The sequence below is a fragment of the Protobothrops mucrosquamatus genome, unplaced genomic scaffold, assembly GCF_001527695.2.
Source record: "Protobothrops mucrosquamatus isolate PMUCROS unplaced genomic scaffold, P.Mucros_1.0 scaffold1149, whole genome shotgun sequence".
Lineage (NCBI taxonomy): Eukaryota > Metazoa > Chordata > Lepidosauria > Squamata > Viperidae > Protobothrops > Protobothrops mucrosquamatus.
In genome coordinates, this window is record NW_015387364.1 from 91,361 (window position 1) to 112,601 (window position 21,241).

Consider the following 21,241-nt stretch of genomic DNA (forward strand, 5'->3'; position numbering starts at 1 on the left):
TGTGTCCTCCTTTTTCTCCCAATAAGCTACCTCCCCAAGGCCAGTTTCAATGCAGATAATCAGGTTAAAGATATCTACTTCCACAGTGAGCATATCATTTTGTATTTTGTATTTTGCATGCTGCATTTTTAGTACTGGGGGGTAGCGATTACCAACCGTTGTATTATTGGATAACAATTCATTTGCCTGAAATGGATCTTTAGGAACAATGTACATTGTCAGTCATCTGTAGTCTTCTCTTCTCTGGACAAACCAAGACAAACCAAGATAAACCTGATAAAATTTAAAACTAGTAAGATTTAAAACGGGAAATATTTGGAAAGATGCAATGTAACTTGTCACACACTCAGGCACTAATAGATTTTAAACTCATTGAATTCAATGGAGCTTACACAGGTACAGCCTGTTTTTAATGTTGATTTTAGAAATTTAAATATTAATAAGCTTGATATAAGATTGAATTATGATAAAGCAAACTGCAGCACTTTTTGAAGAGATGCCTTTCTCCTCCTTACACCCTGCTAAATCAAATCTGTTCCATATTTTGGGACTCCTTAGAACAGATGTTAAGATGCCTGGAGACTGCAGAGGAAATTGAAACTTTCTTTTTTTCTTGGTACCATCCCCTGAACTGACCGATTGAATTCAACCCTAATTTTAGTTCTGATAAAAAAAAGAACTTTTATGTCTTCAAATTGGACTGAATGTTTTGCAAACAAATCAGGTTCATCCAGTCACTTGTGGAATTGGTTGTCAAGTTGTATTTATTTTATGATTTGTGGGTAAAGCAACTTTCAGATTCTGTGTATGTTCGTATGTTTCTGTGTACATATACACTGAATTTCAGCTATGTATAGTTGAGTGCACAGAATCGGTCCAAGTTGTAAAGGTCACTGGTTTTGATATGAAGCTAATGGGAAGCAAATATCTGTAGGAGTGCAAGAGGGATGGCCTCCTACAGGTTGCTAAGCAACAGACCACAAGAATTTGTTCCATCACAAGGCCATGTCGCCTGTTCAGTTTGTTTATGTCAAGCACTCCACCACCCAGTATGATAAACGAAGGTAAGGTGGGGAAAATGTAGCATGTCTGTAGCAGTTGTAATTCTCCATTCTGCTTGTGGTAGATAAGTGGCCTTGCATCTGTGCTCTTTTTGTCTCTCCTCCCTCAGGGGAAAAAAAAAAAGAAAGTAGAAGACTGGCTGGCTGCCAATTATCACCTTTCCAAATCAGATTGTGTTTGGTTTCGGTTAGACTGCCTGGCTGACATGGAATTTGTGGAATTCCACTTTGCATCTGTGGAATTTAGAACAAAACCTCTTTCATTAAAGTACAAAGGCCATCATGTTCAAATCATTACCTTTACGGCATGCTCTTGGAACTAATTATTGCCAACTTGGGCACTGAGTTTCATTAAACTTTCTTTGGTATTTGATTTGTGCTTCAAAACAGGTTGATAATATGCACCACTTTTTCAGAAATAGTAAAATATTAAACATGCCCTACAGTTAAAAAGATGAGAGGGCATCAGCCTTTCGCTTGAATTCATTCCATGGCCAGGGCTACTTTAACTAGTTACTGCTTAATAGCGTGTTGCAGTATAGATTACCCAGAAAAAAACACCTTAATCTCAATTTACTATCTGTAAACCAGACTTTGACCTGTGTCTATCTCAAGTGTTCTTGAACTCAGTTGCTGCCATTAGCAACAATAGTATATAAACTAAATGTAAAATGTGTATGAATTAGTCAGGGATAATATGTCAGCTTGTGACGTTTGGTTCCTCATTCTATAAACCTGGTTTCCCGTTTTGTGAACAAGTTTCAGTGATTTTCATTTCGAATCATCGGAGAAAGAACAATATAAGGCAACTCGTATATTTTTTCTCTAACTTCTGACTGAACAATGCCACTCTGTTTACATGGCTCTATAATTCAGGCTTACAGCATTAGAGATAGCAGTGTAGTTGAAGGAAGAATCTGAAGATATAAGTCATTGTAGTGATAAATACATTTTAAATCAAAATTATATATGGAGGTTTCAAATAAGCAGAGATAGATTATGCTTACATGGACTTTGTTAATAAAACTGACAATGAAAACATTTATGTCTTTTACAGTACTGTTGCTTGAGAGGATAGAAAATGATGACATCCACAACAAAACTCTGAAAATCACAGATTTTGGCTTGGCAAGAGAGTGGCACCGAACAACCAAAATGAGTACTGCAGGAACCTATGCATGGATGGCTCCTGAGGTCATTAAATCATCCATGTTTTCTAAAGGAAGTGACCTTTGGAGGTAAAGTATTTAAATGACTTCTGTATAACTAAATAAAATTTGAACCAACCTTATGTTCAATGGTTTTCTCCTAATATGCATGCAAAATAACCTTAATGGTTCTATTTTTTATTGACAGTTTTTAAAAAAAAAAATAGGAGATGCTTAATTTTTAGATTTAAACAATAATTGCATAGTGCTTTTAAACCATAAAGGATTTCAAAGCAGTTCAGAGTTTGTGAACTCTAAAGCTTCCTCCTTCCATTATGTATTCAAGATGGACAGTGATTAATATTTATATGTTACTTATATGTAAGGATGTAGATCTATACATATGTTGTATATAGTATGTTTAAATATGTATGTGTACACTTCGAGAGCAAGCAACTAAATTTCATTTTTAATGTGTGCTGTTGTGCCCACAGTAAAAAATGACAATAAAGGTTATCTAATCTAATCTAATCTAATCTAATAAACAGGTTGTGAAACATACACAATTCTAAATGTAGAATTTTATCCATTACTCTGTGGATTCTTTGATAGGAAAAGGGAATGTTGTGGGTCCAGTAAATCACAAAACCCAAGTGTTTAGTAACAGTTTTTTTTACTCTATAACTGTTGCATGTGGAGAAAGGTAGACATGGTTCTTGGCCATAGGACTGATGGAGACAGCAGTGAGTTTGCACATCACACTAAGGTTTAATGTGGATTGATTCACTGTTTTCTACAAAATATGCTTAAATAAACCATAGCTTAGCACATGGTGCAAAGGCCCCCTCCTCCTTCCCATTTTTTTGCTGGAAGATGAGAAGGCATATCTGGAAGGATAGATCTTCTTCAGAGAGCTTTCTGCCAGGCCAACAGTATTCTAAAAGTGATCTAATATGCTGTTTAATTAAATGTATGCTGTAATAAATCTGATACTCATTTATTAATAAAGGTGAGTTGAAATAGCTTTAAAGGGCTTAATAACTAGTGAAAAGACAATATGAATACCATTATACAAGAGTAATATTTTATTCCAAATTTATACCAATTTTAATTATGAAGAATAAGCCACTTTGTCAGGTTCTCTGGTTTGAGCAGTTATTGTGCCTTGGCTTCCTAGTTTGGATACATTACTCCCAATTTTCAAGTTTTATAAGCTGGATCAGAGACAATGTCAAACCCATGTTTTAAAAAAGCAAAAGAAACATAGGGTTTATATATTCTTGTAGTGCAATTGCAAAGAGCCCTTCTAAGGCTTTATCTTCTACTGCAGGCGTCTTCAAACTTGGGCCTTTTATGACTTGTGGACCTCAACTCCCAGAATTCCTCAGCCAGGCACGCTGGCTGAAGAATTCTGGGAGTTGAAGTCCACAAGTCATAAAAGGCCCAAGTTTGAAGACCCCCTGTTCTACTACATATTACCATACTCGCCATGTTATGCAAACCAAGCTAATGTCAAAAAAAGGTTAAACTATTGCTTGTTTAATTGTGATTTGTTAAATCACAATTGTCTTATTTGTCCAATTCCTAGTTTACATCTTCTGTAATGCTACACCTTTGTGAATTGGTTAGAAATATGGGTAGAGCACAAAAATCAGCAAGAAGTCAGCCAGGAATGCACAAACTCTGTGGCTCCAAGCAGTAGTTTCCTCACTGACCTCTAGCTCAGTGGTTCTCAACCTGTGGGTCAGGACCCCATTTGGGGTCGATCGACCATTTCACGGGGGTCGCCAAGCAAGGCTGTCCGCCATTTTTTTGTCCGCCATTTTTCCCCCCTTTTCCGGCGGGTGCCTTACCTCCCTTGGGCTGGGCCAGCTGGTGGTCGGCCTGCTCCGTCTCTGCCACTTGCCAGCTACGCCTCGGCCGGCACAGGGGGCGGAACCACGCATGTGCGGCGCTCCCGGGCAGGGAAAGTCCTCGACTTACGACCGGTTGGGTAGTCCTCAACTTACGACTGGTTTAGTCCTCGACTTACGACCGGTTGGGGTCGCGGCATTAAAAAGGTTGAGAACCACTGCTCTAGCTGCTCATCCAGCTAGTCCAAAAGAAAGCAAATCCTATTCTGTGGCCTTGCAAAGTATGCATTCCACTTCACACACAAAACTAAGTTTGTTCCCTCTAAGGTTTGAAGCTTTTAAAATTCATAACACTCTGACTAATCTGAAATGAAAGCAAAACCTTCTGAATGCCACTCAGCTATGCTAGTAGCCAGCGAGGAGGAGAAGCACCTAAGCCCAAAGTTTGCATGTACATGCTTGTAATTCTAAGCCATGATTTAGTATAACATCTAAAAGCAGCCAGGAGAGACATCAAGTCTACCCAGAACACAGAGATTATTTTGTAGACAGAGTCTATACAGCTTCAAGCTCCTCTACAAAGCCTCATGGGTCAGTTTTTCTTTCCTTAAAACAGAAGAAAGTGAAAGCTGATAATTAAAAACTCCAGATTCCCTTTGTGTTTCTTTGCTCCTCTTATTTCTGCTCTGCACCCTTGATTATTATTTTCCCTGTAGCAAGAAAATGCAGAAGCCTTTTTGTTATTTTATCCTCAGCATTCTTTGATCTTTAAAAAGAGGAAAAAAATATTGCATGCACATGTTTATTCTTAGCTTGTCACTTACTAAACTTATATCTTTTTTTCTTATGCATTCCACCATAGGACATTTCTTAAAAGTTTCTACGCATCCATTTGCTTAGGAACAATGTCATTTGATTGTTTTCGAAGGCAAATCAAAATGTTCTTAACACTGTAGCCTGAGTTGCGTATGGAAAGGAGTGGTTGCCATTGGCTCAGTTTCAGTATAGTTACAATGCAGGAAGATAATCTGTCATTTTTCCTAAACAATTTAATTGCAGGCCCCAGTTACCTTCTGTTGTCATCATGCCATTTGAGAGTGAATTTCCTTTGAGGCTTTGCTAATACCTTGACATTACTTTTGATTCTCGAATATTTGCTATTCCTGCTTTTTTTTTTTCATCTTGCATTTTCTTAAATAATTATGCAAAGTAAATATACAAAGATGGAACTTGATTTCTGCTTAGTAAGGCCTATGAGGGAGAATCTGGTTGTGCTTTTCTGATATGCCCTTCTCCCACAGTGAATTGATAGTATACTGGCACTTAACTGGAGATGAAGCCTGTGTATATCTCCCATAATCCCTGAACCTTTTTGCTAAATCAACAAAGGAAACACTAAGCCTGATTTCTTGTTTAAGGAAGGGGAGTAATGGTTACATGGTGATATGTGCTGAGGCCTCCCATTGACATACAGATAAAGCAAGGCAGAATGGGTGCCATTTGCTACATGTTACATTCATTGTTAGTCTTTCTGTACAATGCTTCAAATCACTCCTAATGCTAATGAAATTTACTAAACTCTGTCACTTCAACTCTGAAAACATTTCATTTTCCAACCTTATGGGTTGATTAGCTGAAATACATTTTTGTGAAGAAAATTAACCAATTTCCCTCAAGCTCAAGAGCATTTTGGAAACCAGCTTTACAAAAACGCCCCACCTAACACTATAAGATCATCAAGCCTGGTGTAAAAGACGTGATAATTTGTTTCCTTTTGCAACTGAAGAATAACTAAATTTCAATCAACTTCAAATCAAGTTTTAGAACAACAGTGAAATGATAATTTGTTTCCTTTTGCAACTGAAGAATAACTAAATTTCAGTCAACTTCAAATCAAGTTGTAGAACAACAGTGAAATACAAATGTTGGTGTATATTATTCTGGCTGAAAATCTTGGGGGAGGAATAATTTAATTGTCTGCATAATAAAACTTTCTGGATTCAAATATCCTGGAGGTTTAGTGTGTTTCATTTTGCTGCAAAAGTGTATACTATCAAATCTACTTTTGGGAGGATGCAGAACATTGCCATGGCGCTGTTATAGTGCATCCTTCCTTAACTTGATGCTCGTAAGATATATTGGAGTTAAACTTTCTTTAAACAGAAGCATGGAAGTTGGGGATTACGGGAAGTCCAACATATTCCAATGGCCCCAGATGGGGGAAGGCAGATGCTCTCTTTCTGGATTTTATTTTCTCCCCCCTACTAGAATACTTTCTAGGCAGACTGCTGTCCTTCCCTACCTTAAGGAAATCATGTGTTAGCATTAAACAAGCACAATTAACTGTTTGCAAATTTATTTATAGTTATGGCGTATTGCTGTGGGAACTGCTTACAGGAGAGGTTCCTTACCGTGGCATTGATGGTCTTGCTGTGGCTTACGGCGTTGCTGTCAATAAACTTACTTTGCCCATTCCATCCACCTGTCCTGAACCATTTGCTAAACTAATGAAAGGTACTTGTGCTGCTTATTAAGACAGCTGATGTAAGATTGCCTGCATGTTCTCTATAACATATGTGACTTTTAATGTCGGTGTTTCATTTGGTACTAGGCTAGCTTTTATTCGGAGTCAGAAAACATTTTTCCATTCCACTGAAGTCCTGTACTAAATATGCTTTAATATACTTGGTATATTAAATATGCGGTTCGTTTTTTTTGAAAGTTGCATTCATCTTTGGAAGTACTAGCTTGCTTATTGATTCAATCAGTTATATTCTGTCTTTCTTCTCAAAGAGCAGCCATAGGAGGTGTAGCTTCAGTTAAAAGAGTGTGAAATATCTAAATGTTTCTTTTGTGTTCCACCCAAGTTCCTTGAGTGAGGATTTGAATGGGTTCCCAGGACAATAGCCAGTATATTACGTTTGGTCTTATAGGAAATCAAAAGACCTTGTCATTGGAGTGATAAAACTAGACAGTATATCAGTCACACCCTTTATCAGAATGTCACTCCTTTTGTCATTCCAACATTTAAAAATAATTAAAAAGTGGCACTAAAATCATTCCTTAGAACAAGTCATGTGAGGAAAAAAAATGGAATTTTTTTTTTAAAAAGGCGCTTTGGCAGGACATGGGTACATGGGCTCAGTAGGTCTCATCATTCCTATTGCACACAGCACATGAGCTAATACTAATTACTGTTACTAATTTATTTTATATCCTGCCTTTCTGCTCAGAGACATGTGTTGGATGTACCTATGTTCTGTTTGCCTTTCTGCTATCCCTTTTTGAAAGTGAAAGGATCACAGGCATTTTGAAGATTGTGTTTATAACACTCCATGCATAATGCAAGTCATATGCTTCAGATGTAATACTCCGCTCCTAGGTTTATACGTGACTACCTTTTGGAAACTGTTTCTCCATTGCAATTTGTACGAGAACACATCAAGAAAGTTCTCTGTTGATTTTCATCAAATGTTCATAGAACTGAATCTGCACGAGAGAGAAAAATATCTATTATTATTATTATTATTATTATTATTATTATTATTATTATTATACATATTTCTGCAAGGTGGACTTAGAGTCAATTAGTCTTATTCTTCTGACAAATGTAATTGGTGAATTTCAGAGTGCTGGGCACAGGATCCCCATATTCGTCCATCATTTACTATGATTCTTGAGCAGCTGACTGCCATTGAGGGGGCTGTACAGACTGAGATGCCTCAAGAATCTTTCCATTCTATGCAAGATGACTGGAAACTAGAAATCCAGCAGATATTCGATGAACTGAGAACCAAGGAAAAAGTGAGTGAATTCTAAAGTACATTGAGATTGTGGGACTGTACTTGCTTAAATAAAGTTTGCATAATCATTGGGGAGAGGTGCAATAGCTCAGCAGTTAAGAAGCTCAGTTTGTCAGCTTGGCTCAAGTCCTGAGCACTGTGCTCCTGCCCCAGCTCCTGCCAACCTAGCAGTTTGAAAGGATGCAAATGCATGTAATAATAATAATAATAATAATAATAATAATAATAATAATAATAATAATAATAATAATAATAATAATAANAAAAAAAAAAGTTGGAAGAGACTTTGGAGGTCATCTAGTCCAACCCCCTGCTCAGGCAGGAAACCCTGTACCATTTCAGATAAATGGCTGTCCAGTCTCTTCTTAAAAACTTCCAGTGTTGGAGCATTCACCGCTTCTGGAGGCAGGTTGTTCCACTGGTTAATTGTTCTAACTGTCAGGAAGTTTCTCTTTAGTTCTAGGTTGCTTCTCTCCTTGATTAGTTTCCATCCTTTGCTTCTTGTCCTGCCTTCAGGTGCTTTGGAGAATAGCTTGACTCCCTCTTTTTTGTGGCAGCCCCTGAGATATTGGAACACTGCTATCATGTCCCCCTTGTCCTTCTCTTCATTAAACTAGACATACCCAATTCCAGCAACTGTTCCTTATATGTTTTAGCCTCCAGTCCCCTAATCATCTTTGTTGCTCTTTTCTGTACTCTTTCTAGAGTCTCAACATCTTTTTTACATTATGGTGACCAAAACTGGATGCAGTATTCCAAGAGTGGCCATTGTAAAGTGGTATTAACACTTCACGTGATCTTGATTCTATCCCTCTGTTAATGCAGCCCAGCACTGTGTTGGCCTTTTTGGCAGCTGCAGCACACTGCTGGCTCATATTTAAGTGATTGTCCACTAGGACTCTGAGATCCCTCTCACAGTTACTACTATTGAACAAGGTACCACCTATACTATACCTGTACATTTGGTTTTCCTTACTTAAATGTAGAACCTTACTTTTTTCACCATTGAATTTCATTTTGTTAGATAGCACCCAGTGTTCAAGTCTGTCCAAATCCTCCTGTATCTTAAGCCTGTCTTCTGGAGTGTTCGCTATTCCTGCCAGCTTGGTGTCATCTGCAAATTTGATGAGTTCCCCATTTATCCCCTCGTCCAAATCATTGGTGTTGAAGAGCACTGGGCCTAGAACAGAGCCCTGGGGCACCCCACTATACACTTCCCTCCATGTAGATGCAGTTCCATTGAAGACCACATGCTGAGTACAGCCGGTCAGCCAGTTACGAATCAATCTGGTGGTGATGCTGTCTAGCCCACATTTTTCTATCTTATCAAGTAATAGGTTGTGATCTACTTTATCAAATGCCTTACTGAAGTCCAAGTAAATTATATCCACAGCATTCCTCTGGTCCACTAATTTTGTCACTTGGTCAAAGAATGCAGTAAGATTTGTCTGGCATGATCTGTTTTTGACAAACCCATGTTGGCTTTTAGTAATGACTTTGTTTGCCTCTAGGTGTTTGCTGATTCATTGTTTGATTATCTTTTCCAGAATCTTCCCAGATATTGAGGTCAGGCTGATAGGTCTGTAATTTCCTGGATCCATTTTTTCCCCCTTTTTTGAAGATGGGAACTACATCAGCTATTTTCCAGTCCTCTGGTAGTTCCCCAGTGCTCAAGGATCTTTGAAAAATATAGTTCAGTGGTTCTGAGATCACATCTGCCAGTTCCTTGAGGACCTTGGGGTGTAATACATCTGGTCCTGTTGTATTTGAACTCATCTAGGCTGGACAGGTGCTCACTTACCATTTTTTTTGCCTATCTTAACTTGTGTTTCTATTCTGTTTTTTATGGCACTGTTTTTGATAGGTTGGACTATTTTTTGCCTTTGTGTAAAGACAGATGCAAAAAACGAGTTAAATAGTTCTGCTTTCTCCCTGTTGCTTGCACCTTCTTGCCACTTTCCCCTACTAATGGACCAATCATTTCCTTAACTTTTTTCTTGTTTTTTACATGTTGAAAGAAGCTTTTTTTGTTATTTTTTACTTCAGTCGCAAGCCTCAGTTCATTTTGGGCTATTTGCTGATATTCTGCCTTAGTTATATGCCCCTCTTTCCACTTTTTATACTTGTCCTTTTTATCTTTCATTTTATCAGAGAGTTCTTTATGCAGCCATGCTGGTTTCTTTTGAGAGCTGTTATTTTTCTTCTTTGTTGGTATTGTGCTAGACTGGGCTTTTATTATCTCACTTTTCAAAATTTCCCAAGCTTCTTGAGTTATTTTTCCCTTGAGGATTCTCATCCATGGAATCCTTCCCAAGCCCTCTCTAAGTTTATTGAAATTAGCTCTCTTAAAGTCCAAGACTCTAGTTTGACTGTGTTCTATTGCTTGTGCTTCCATAATGTTGAATTCCAATATTGCATGATCACTTCCTCCCAAGGTTCCTGTGGCTTCAACACCTTCTATCATTTCATCTCTGTTAGTGAGAATTAGATCCAAAATGGCTAATCCCCTAGTTCCCTTCTCTACTTTTTGGGAGACAAGGTTGTCTGCTAGGTTTGTCAGGAATCTGTTTGATCTTCCACTTGATGCAGAGTTCGTCTCCCAGTTGATGTCAAGGTAATTAAAGTCACCCATTACTATTGTGATGTGCTTCCTATATACCTTAGTTAGCTGACTAGCAAAAAGTTCATCTATTTCCTCTGTTTGGTTGGGTGGCCTATAGTATACACCTATGACAATGTCATTCCCCCCCCTTTTATATTAACCCAAATGCATTCAAGATAAATAGGTATCGCTTCAACAGGAAGGTTACTGCATTCCATATTTTTATGTTGGCCACATGATGACAGAAACGTGTCTCAGACAACGCAGGTTCCTTCTGCTGAGAATTGGAGATGAGCACCATCCCTTTGAGTCAGTCACTCAAGAATTAAACTTTTTTTTCTAAATCAATGGTGCTCTTTACCTAATTGTTTGTTCTCATTTACCATTATGACATTTAGTTCTTAAAGACTGGCTGCCATTTTTGTTGTTATTATTATCATTTTTAAAAAACATTCCTTTTCAGAATAAATAGTTTGAGTAGTTCTTTGAATGTTTTAGAGTTTGCCTCATTTCCAAACAGTGAATTGAGAATTCCTAGAATTTTAAGAATTACATAGGTCTTTGGGGCAGATGAGGGGCCCAGATTTATTGTTATAATTGAGACAGCGCTGGAGGTTGATGCTTAAAACTTACTTGGTTTATTGGTTTGCCACGTCCCTGGAAACAACCAAAGTTACGTATTTATTTGTATGTTTAATTTATTTGCCACCTATCTCACTGTGGGGCTATTCTAGGAGGTTTACAATAATAGCAAGAAGAAAATGAAAGGAGTGTAAACAGGACTAAAACAATAGAACAATAAAATAAACAATGAAAAAGAAACATAACAAGAATACCTCAATACGATAACCAAATAGATGGATGAGTGGAGAGCAGAGAACAAGAAGGGGAGGGGGACTCTGCCATCAGTCCAGCATCCATCTCCAGTGTGGAACTCCCCATTTGGTGCCTTGGCCAACCAGCAGAGCCAGCTCTTCAAGTTTTTGTGAAAGGATGGCGGGGGAGGGCAGATCTTAGTTTAGAGGGTAAGATTTTCCAAAGACTGGGCGCTGCAATAGAGAAGGCTCTTCTTCCTTATCCTCATAGTTGGAGTTCTTTGACAGATAGGATCCGAAGTAGGCCATCTCTGCTGGCATGATTAGGACATACTTGTCCTAGCGGGATGATGCAGTTCATCAGGTAGCTTGGACCCATGCCATTACGGGCTTTAAAGGTCATAACCAACACCAATATACTCATCCTTAGGAAAATCACTTGCAGCAAGAAGGATGAAGCCTGTACAAAGGAATGATTAATAGGAATGATTAATAGTCTAGAAATTGGTTTTGTATTCTGTATAGTGAAAAATAAAAATATCCTGCTTGTTATCCCTCTGATTTTATAACATGTGCATAAAATGAAGCAGGTTACATGTTCTTCATTTACACATCTTAATGGAAAACTTTCCATGCTTGTCAGTTTAACTGAAACTTGTTATTTACATTTAAATTTCACAGGCAGGAATGCTACCCTTGGGGACTGCCATGTCTGTTACATTCTAATTAACTGGTACCTTACTGAAAATGATTATTTCTATCTTCTCTCCTCCAAACAGCAGAATTATGCTAAAATAATAACATAGACACAGACTTTGTAATCTCTTACAGAAGTTAGCAAGAAACCCAAGTGATAGGGGGAAATAATACTGATTAATAACAATAATGTGGCAAATGGAAGCAAAGATAGCACCAAGAGTAATAGGTGCCTTGAGTGCAATTCCAAAACATCTGGAGCATCACTTGAACACAATCCTGCCATTAGCCATAGTCACACGATCCCCACTGACTTATTCTCTGCTAGTTTCCCAGACATCCCCATTGACTTGTGGGAAAGTATCAGTCTTTATCCATCTTCAGTATCCTATATATGTCTATGGAAATTATAGCAAGCTTTCTTTGTTTTCATAGAACTATAAGCATCGACTGTTTCTTGCAGTGATAATGGTACAGCTAAATATGCAATTTGTTCTTGCAAATATTTCAGAGGTTTCTCTACAACTTTCAGTTGAAAAAAGCTTAGCCAAATTCTTTACAAATAGAAAATTGGCTGCTTCCAATTAGCCATGTTTTGTACATGTTATACGGTGGGGGTTCTCCTGTTTAGATAATTGCTAAATAACATCACTATGAATGTACCCATTTATTTAATTAATATATAGGACTGTCCATCTCATATGCATGACTCTGGGCAGCTAACAGTTAAAAAAATAAATAAAAACAGACTAAAAACACAAGCAATGATTAATACCACAAATAACACCACACAATATGAAATAGCAGCCAAGAATAATTTAACAGGTCACAATTAATATAACCTAAAATCAGTATCACCCCCAGCTGGGCTTTGGGATTGATGGCAAAGCCATGTTTTTAATGCCTTGTGAAAAGCCAGCAGGATCAGGGCAAATCTGAGCTGGGGGGGAGGGGGAATGATATTTCAAAGGGTGGGTGCCATGGCAAAAAAGACCCTTCTCCTGGGTCCCGTTATATAGCGTTCTCTCATGGACAGGACCCAGATCAAGCCTCTCCTGCCAGATCCATTGGGTTGGGTAGACACCACTGGAGTGAGAAGGTCCACCTTGTTCATCAGGAGGTAGAAGATAATGTTCTAACCACTATTTCCATTATAATTGTTAGGAGCTGAGGTCAAGGGAAGAAGAATTAACAAGAGCTGCTCTTCATCAGAAATCCCAAGAAGAGTTGCTGAAACGACGAGAGCAGCAGCTAGCAGAACGGGAGATTGACGTATTGGAACGTGAATTGAATATATTGATATTCCAATTAAATCAAGAGAAGCCTAACGTTAAGAAGAGAAAAGGGAAATTTAAAAAAAGTCGATTAAAACTTAAAGATGGGAACAGAATTAGTCTGCCTTCAGGTTTGTTCCTTTTTCCTGCCCTTACCTTGAGCAGCTTTATTTAAGACAGGTAGTGTGTTGAATTCAGTTGCTGACAATTTTAGAATTGCCACATTAAAGCCAGTAGCATCATCTCAGGTAGATGTTCAGAGGGGTGCTTTCTTGGACAAAGATCCAAGTGAGTGCCATCCACTTCTAGAAACAAAACCAACTGAAACAAAACCAACCAACTTTGCTTTGCTTTGCTTTGCCCTGCTTTGCAGCTCCTTTTCAGCACTGCTTCTCTGGGGGTACTTGTCAATTTCTGCTGGAGGACACAATGTTCAGCTTCTTTTGGCCTTGCCTCCCAAAAACATTGGTGAATGGAACAGGAGACCATTTGCCTTTTTCTGTGCCCTATGGAGAAACCATGGGATTGACAAATGGCATGTGGCTTTTCTTGCTTTGGCAAGGGATAGAAAAGGCAGGAAGAAGCTTCAGTGTTAGGTGAAGTGCCTGGTTGAAGCAATTGATGTGGTATCTTTGCTTAGACCAAAAGAATCACATCACCTCCATGACATAATGTCAGAGGGAATCTAAGTTGCCTTGTATAAGCCTGGTGTCATAATCTCAAATCCCCAAACAGGGGGCACTATTAGATGCATGCAAGAAATTAGTAAATTCTGAAGAGAGTTAGAAGTGTTGCTTGTTCTGTGTAGACTTCTGATCTACTTTTTAGTTATAAAAACTTCATGAAAACAGAAAGCTTATATGTCACTATACTGAGGATAATTGTTTGAAGTAGGGCCCCATAACATGCATTTCTATGAATATCAATGCTTCGGACCCCTTTGAGAACTGTAAAAGGCAACAAAGATGGATAACACTCCTATTAGTTGGACAAATTATTTTCAAGTCTTTTGTCTCTTTTTTGCACTTAATTGCAATTTAGAAGAACTCATGAAAGTACATAAACAACTCAAATTTCAATGTGTCTGATGAAATTAGAATGGCTTCTTTTTGATGGCATTAATATTACTTATTTATAATACTTTCTAACTAGGTGCTATTATATATTTAATTTGAAAAAGAGATGGATTAAAACACTTCCTGCTCTATACCCTCGATGCTTTATATTATATTAGGTAACTAATTACGAAAAGGAAAGTTTTACGCACACTCTCTTTTATTCGTGTGTGTTTCTTAGCTTATATGATTTTTTTTTTGAGCTTTTAAAAGAACTCATTCAGACTAATATAAAATAGGGAAGAAAAAAGAAAGAAATCAAAGAAAAGGTGCAAGAAAAGAAAAGAAAAGTTGAGGAAAAATTGAAAAGGAAGGCAGGAAAAAAGGGGCTTCCAAAATTCTTCACAGCATTTATAAGTACATCCATTTGGTGTTTCTGTTCACGCTTCTGTGTCCTTAGTCTTTCTGTTGACAACATCATTTCAATAACCTGTGCTATTTATCAGTTATGTCTCATCTTTCTCAGAATTGTTGCTATATTAATTATCTATAATTTACCTTTTGTGCACAATGCATTTTCATAACAGACTGATTTGAGAGCTGCTGCTGCTGTGAGCTGTTTATGAGTGCTGTTTCTATTAGATGTTTGCTATTCTGCTTATAAGAATCTGTTTCCATTCACATCCTAAAGCAGTGGTGGCGAACCTATGGCACGCGTGCCAGAGGCAGCACTCGGAGCCCTCTCTGTGGGCACATGCACCGTCGCCCCAGCCCCACCTCCCCCACGGCCCCCTCCTCACCAGCAGCCCCCCTGGAGGATCACCCCCGGACGTGGCCCACACGGAGCAGCACAGCCAAGGACATAGCCGGGCAGTAGGGACAAGACTCCACCCTCGTGCCCCATAGCGTACAGATGATGCTGCGGGGTGTGGGCGGAGGGTGTAGCTGCCATGGCGCTGCAGGGCTGCCTGGGCGATCTGCAGCAGGCCATGGAGGCAGTGCGTGGCCCTGCAGGTGGGCGGGGCAGGGGGCGGGCAGGGGCGGAGCAGGCAGGGCAGGAGGCAGAGTGGGGACAGGGGGCGGTTTTGGGGCACTCGGTCTCTAAAAGGTTCGCCATCACTGTCCTAAATGCTTCTCTGGCACAGCAAAGCTAACTACTGAAGAAAGTCAGTTCTCCACAATACATACTTTGAAAATCACATTCCAATCTCCAGTCAAATAGGAAACTTCTCGGATAATTAATCTGCCTCTTAAGGTAGTTATGCAGAAACACTGCAATACCAAACCATTTTTTAAAACTGCATTTGAGACAGTCTTGACTATTGCTGACTGCATGGACAAGTTTCTGCAGTTTTCTTGGCAAGATTTCAGAACTGACTTGTCCTTGCCTCTTTCCTAAGGCTGAGAGAGAGTGACTGGCCCAAGGTCACCCAGAAGGCATTGCGCCTAAAGCAGGCCCAGAACTGGTTTCTGGTTTCTTAACCATTGCACCAAATTGGCTTTCCTTAAAGAATTTATAAGTTAAGCTCTTATTAGTGAAGGATTTTTCTTAAGAATGTGCTAAAATTCAACATTGTACTGTATGTGTGTCTATTTAATATAATGCAGCCAGATAGTCTGTTGTTGAAATTTTATTTTGAAACATTTCGACTGAACCTGTCTTTTTTATTTATAACAGATTTTCAGCATAAAATCACAGTGCAAGCTTCCCCAAATATAGATAAGCGCAGAAGTTTAAACAGTAATAGTTCTAGTCCACCAAGTAGTCCTCCAATAATTCCTCGCCTTCGAGCTATACAATGTAAGTTTTAAAAAATGAGTATTTCTATCCTGTTGATCTTGATACATTTGACAATATTTTTTTTATCACTCTGAAAAATATTTCATACTGTTAAGTGTAATCTTAAACTTGTTTGAGTAGAAAAAACTGGACTGACCACATTGTGACCTATTTCGGCAGAAAATTACATTGGGTAACATCACAGAATGAAAAAAAATAATGATTATTGGTTAATTTCCAGTAATTCTACAAATGTGTAGTAATATGGTAAATTCTGGTGCTGATATAACCATTAATTGTGATCTGAAGCAGAGTTAAACCATCACAGTGATAGTTCAAATTAAATTAATTCTATTTTTCTTTCATCTGATCTCCGCTTGTGTCCCTAAATATGGTGCCCTCCACTCACACACACAAACCAAGAGACAACAACGGAACTGGCTATTTAATCAGGTGTAGCACTTTGGATAAATTGGGAAAAGACTGTATACTGTCATGCTCCCTTAATCATTCCTAAGGTTTATTTTTACATAAGTCTTGTAGAGTCAATTCATGTAAATTCTTTTGCCTTGTAGAAAATATATTGTCAGTATCTCTGATTAATATAAAAGGTTGGTTGGGTATGATATGTACATTGTCACTCATCTCAGGAAGACAAAGCAAATAAATGCAATATACAAGAAGACTGTGTAACATGCTAAGCTATTAAAAGGGAAAATGAGGAAAAAATAGAATTCAGTTCTTTTTCTTTCTTTTTCTTAAATTGGGCCTTTCCCCATTGCTGAATTAAAGTATTTCCACTTGAGTTGGCACAAAACTATTCAGGCAGTTATTTTGCTACTTTCCATGCCCATCCCATCCTACCACCTGTTTTGACTGTCTGCCAAATAGTGCTATCTTGATTTTGCCTGTTCACCAGTTGATAGGCAAAGTGATTAGGTAATTCCTGTGTCGTCCTGTTTCTGCATGCCAGCAGCAAGTGGAAAAACATCCATTAAATATAGCATGACCTGACCTGTCTTCTTTAGGCTTCTTCTCATGCCCATTCTTCTACACCCTATTTTGTTGTAACCCAAGTGGAATAAAATGTTTTAAAATGGGGCTGGTGACAGAAAATGAATAACAACAATTTTACTTAGAATTTATTTCTTCGTTCCTTCTTGTCTTTTCTTTATATATTGATGCTGACTTCCAGCTTCCTCTACATTTTGTTGAGGAGGCAGTAGGGAAGATGATTCATTTACCATTCTACTGCTTTATTAATACATGATTGCTCTAAACCAGTATCACCTAACATTACTGCCAACTGAGCATTATTGAGTTAAACTCTTTAGGGAATCAATGGAGAGTGGCAACAGATACGTAACTAGGGAGGCAAAGCGTAATGTCCACATCAACCTGAAATGTTCAACAAATGCCTACTAGTGTTAATCAGTGTAATAGACAACAAAGCACAACAGATTTTACACACTTCACAACTGTGTTTGGATGCTATCAGCTTAAGGGAGAAACATTGCAGGTAGTCCTCAATTTACAACAGTTCATTTAGTGTCCGTTTAAGGTTACAACAGCACTGAAAAAAGTGACTTTATGACTGTTTTTCACAGTTACGACCTTTCCAGCATCCCCATGATCATGTGACCAAAATTCAGATGCTTGGCAACTGACTCATATTTATGACCGTTGCTGTGTCCCAAGATCATGTGATCACCTTTTACGACCTTCTCACAAGCCGAATCAATGGGGAAGCCAGATTCACTTAATAACTGGGTTATTAACTTATAAAGTGCAGTGATTCACTTAACAACTGAGGCAAGAAAGGTCGTAAAATGGGGCAAAATTCACTTAACTATATGTCTCATTTAACAACAGAAATTTTGGGCTCAATTGTGCTCATATGTCAAAGACTACTTGTACTTGACAACTGGGTGTAAAATAAATCTCATTCGCAGGCTGGGCACTAAAAAAAAGATAGTGTTTAGGGAGAGGGCAGAAAAAAAGATTTTGCCAGGCATGTTTTTGCTGGGGTTGAATGTAAATGGGAAAGCACTAAAGAGTCCACCTCTGGTCCTGGTGACCAACCCAGATTGGATCCTGCAACATTATCCTGGGACATGTATTCATTTGTGCAAAGGACTGAAAATATAAATATATCTTTGTACTGGTGAGGTTGTGGATATATGTAATTTCATCCTTCACCAGAGACTTTGGACCCAAACAGAAGTGAGGTTCCAGGAAGGAATTTATGAATGTTACACAAGACTCTTCGGCCAAGAGGACATTGTCAAAGGCAGGGACTACTGCAGTTACTCATTTTATCTACCAGCTCTGCTGATACCAGTATATTTGCACATTTGTAACTGGGCACACAGTTATAGCTGTTAATTGTTGAGGTGGAAAATTTAAAATTGCTTACTTATACAGTTTGGTACGTTGCATTTCTGTAGTATAAACAAGTGTCTTGTTGGATCAAGACATGGTCCATCAGTCAAGCATTTTGTTTCCAAAATTGGCAAGCCAGAAGCTTCCTCAATTTCACAGTCAGGGGTAAATAAAGTCATGTGTTTCCCTCAGCAGAATTGATTTCTGCTGATAGAATTGGAGAGAATGATTGCTGTTTCCCTGCAGCTTTTCACGCTTGCCCAAACTCTCCTCCGGAAGATTGTTTAACCCCCAGAACCCCCAGATGTTGAGGCAGAGCAGGTGAGAGGGGGCAAGAAGAAGAAGAAATACTGTTGTGTGAATAGATTTTTGCCCATGTCACATTCAACCACTCCAAAAGATATATAACTGACAAAAGTCTTCTCTGTTGATTATTCTTAGCATTTTGAACTTTGAACTTATTGATTCCAAATATGGAATTTCTGTGTTATTTTAATTACAAAGAAGTAATTGACTGGATCTGACCATTCACAAAAGAGAAACGCACAATTTTCAGTTTCTATAAGTAACAGGATGCCAGATGTGCACTGGCCAAGTGAGATCATTACACATAAGCGTAACTGAGTTGCGTCTGGAGAATTTGAAATGCTGCTTTCATGTTAATCTTTAAATTTTTTTAAAAAAATATCTACATTTGCCTTTAGAAAGGCTGAAAAAATATATGTGAGCAGTGCATGTTGGCATGGAACGTGTCCTTTCCAGCAAAGGAAAAGAAAGGGAGTGTTACATTCAGCTTAAATCTCAGTATTTTCCCATTGCATTCAGTCATTAATGCTGGTTAATTATTCAGTGTGTTCTGTTTGAGGATAATAAATTATCACTCCTGTTTCCCAGCATTGAAAGAGGGTATTGTCTGTCAGTTTTTCAACCTGGATGTCTTGCAAACAAAAGATTATTTTCTTCACTTTGAACACCATTTTCTTAATCCTTCGTTCCCATTATCTTCTATTCCCTCAGAGTTAATAGATAAAGTTGAAGGAGAGCTCTTCCCAACGTTAAAACCTGTGTTCTTATTTGGGTAAAGTTGAAGCCATTTTCTTACTCATGCAGCATATTTCCCCCCCTGCTTTGGGTTGTACTGCAATCACACAATTTAAATGGTTGATATACAACTACAGATATCTTTTTTTTTTATCTTTACCAAGACACTTTTTGTGTAGAAGGAAATTTCAAGAGGGCTCACATCCATTTTTAACAAAATAATTTTTTGCAAATTGGGAAATTAATCTTTGATAATAGTTCTATAATTTTTATTAAGGATTATATAAAACAGATTTAAAAACCTAACTCAAAAGTACATTTTAAAAAAGGAAAAATATTTAAAAAGTGCAGAAGGCCCCCAAAAGAAGAAAAAAGAAAGAAATTCTAATAAGAAACTTATATACAGCAAGTACGGTATATTCAACATTAATTGCATCTTCGTTCTATACCTCACCTCATTTTCTATAAACTCATCTTTAAATCTCTAAACAGAGAATCTCCTTAATAATCAGCAAAGATCCAGAATTATTTTTTTTACAAAAATACCTAATAACATATGTAGTCTCCCTTTCCATTTAGTCTAAGTCTCCCTCTACTGTCTCTTAACAATTAAACATTTAAAAAAGAATTAAAAACTATTAAATTTTACCAGAAATAATAAACTCTTAAATATCAAAAATAATAATATAAATATTACAAACTAGTCCATTATATTGTTAAACATTTCCAAAAAAACAATCCAAATAACCATTAAGCCTTACCAGAAATAGCAACTCATTATTTAATTATAATTAAATAAACTGGTTTTATATATTTTCCCCCCTTTTTCCTCCTGGGCTTCTTAATTCCCATAGATCCAATTCTGACTCCTGCTTTCTTCTACAGTGTTTGTCTCTTCTCTGAAAATTCTTATTTTCATCCAAATCCACTTGTAATTTCTATGAATTAGCTCCAGTAACTTTCTTATATTTCAATTTAAAAGGATAATCGTCATGATCAGTCTGAGGCTCCAACAAATAGAAAGTTTACTAAGATTATATTAAATATTTATTTTTTTGAAAATTAGATTGGGCTCTTGGTTTCTTTCTTTCAGAGATCATCAAATGGGCAAAATAAATGACTGGGTTTATAATTCTTTCATGAAGCAGATAGGAGTGTAGGTTTCACCCTGATCCTAATCAGATTCAGTTCAAAAGAGAAACTACTTATCAGAATTGCTTGAAAGTCTCAAAAATGCACATGCCCTTAGGTAAATTGCATGCATCTTCTGCATTTAGATTGTTCCTGGGACTCCTGGAACTTGCAATTTGAAAAAGATCTTAGAATACACTATCATATGGTTTCCCCCCTTCTTCATTTGCTTCCTGTGGAAGGAGTCTGTGTCTTAGTCACTGGGACCCAACACTGATAATCTTAAATTAATAGCAAGTACTATTAGATGCCCCCCTGGACAATGATGGTAGCAATTTTTCTAGAAATTTCTCACCCAACAATTGGGAATCATCAGAACCAAGGGCATGAATTACAGAGGTTTCTTAGAGAAAGGGGAACTTTATATTAAGCAAAGTACTTCCATTGATTTTTGGGGGGCAATATCCCCATTTACCATAGTCCATCCAGCCCATTCTAGAGTGTCCTAAAAACTTTACTGTTTTCAAGAGTGTGCAGGAAGTATAAATTAATTTTTGTGTGTGTACTTATAGATATTAAGGTATAATCTAGAATATTTAG

General features: G+C 37.7%; 1 protein-coding gene across 1 annotated transcript in view; it reads left to right on the forward strand.

Moving 5' to 3' along the window:
* Nucleotides 1–21,241, forward strand: part of MAP3K21 (mitogen-activated protein kinase kinase kinase 21) — a 47,673-nt gene that overhangs the window by 19,962 nt on the left and 6,470 nt on the right. Inside the window, exons 2-6 of the mRNA XM_015820612.1 lie at nt 2,119–2,299; nt 6,428–6,576; nt 7,691–7,866; nt 13,143–13,383; nt 15,986–16,108. Coding sequence (XP_015676098.1) covers nt 2,119–2,299; nt 6,428–6,576; nt 7,691–7,866; nt 13,143–13,383; nt 15,986–16,108 — 870 coding nt within the window. The remainder of the gene's footprint in view (nt 1–2,118; nt 2,300–6,427; nt 6,577–7,690; nt 7,867–13,142; nt 13,384–15,985; nt 16,109–21,241) is intronic.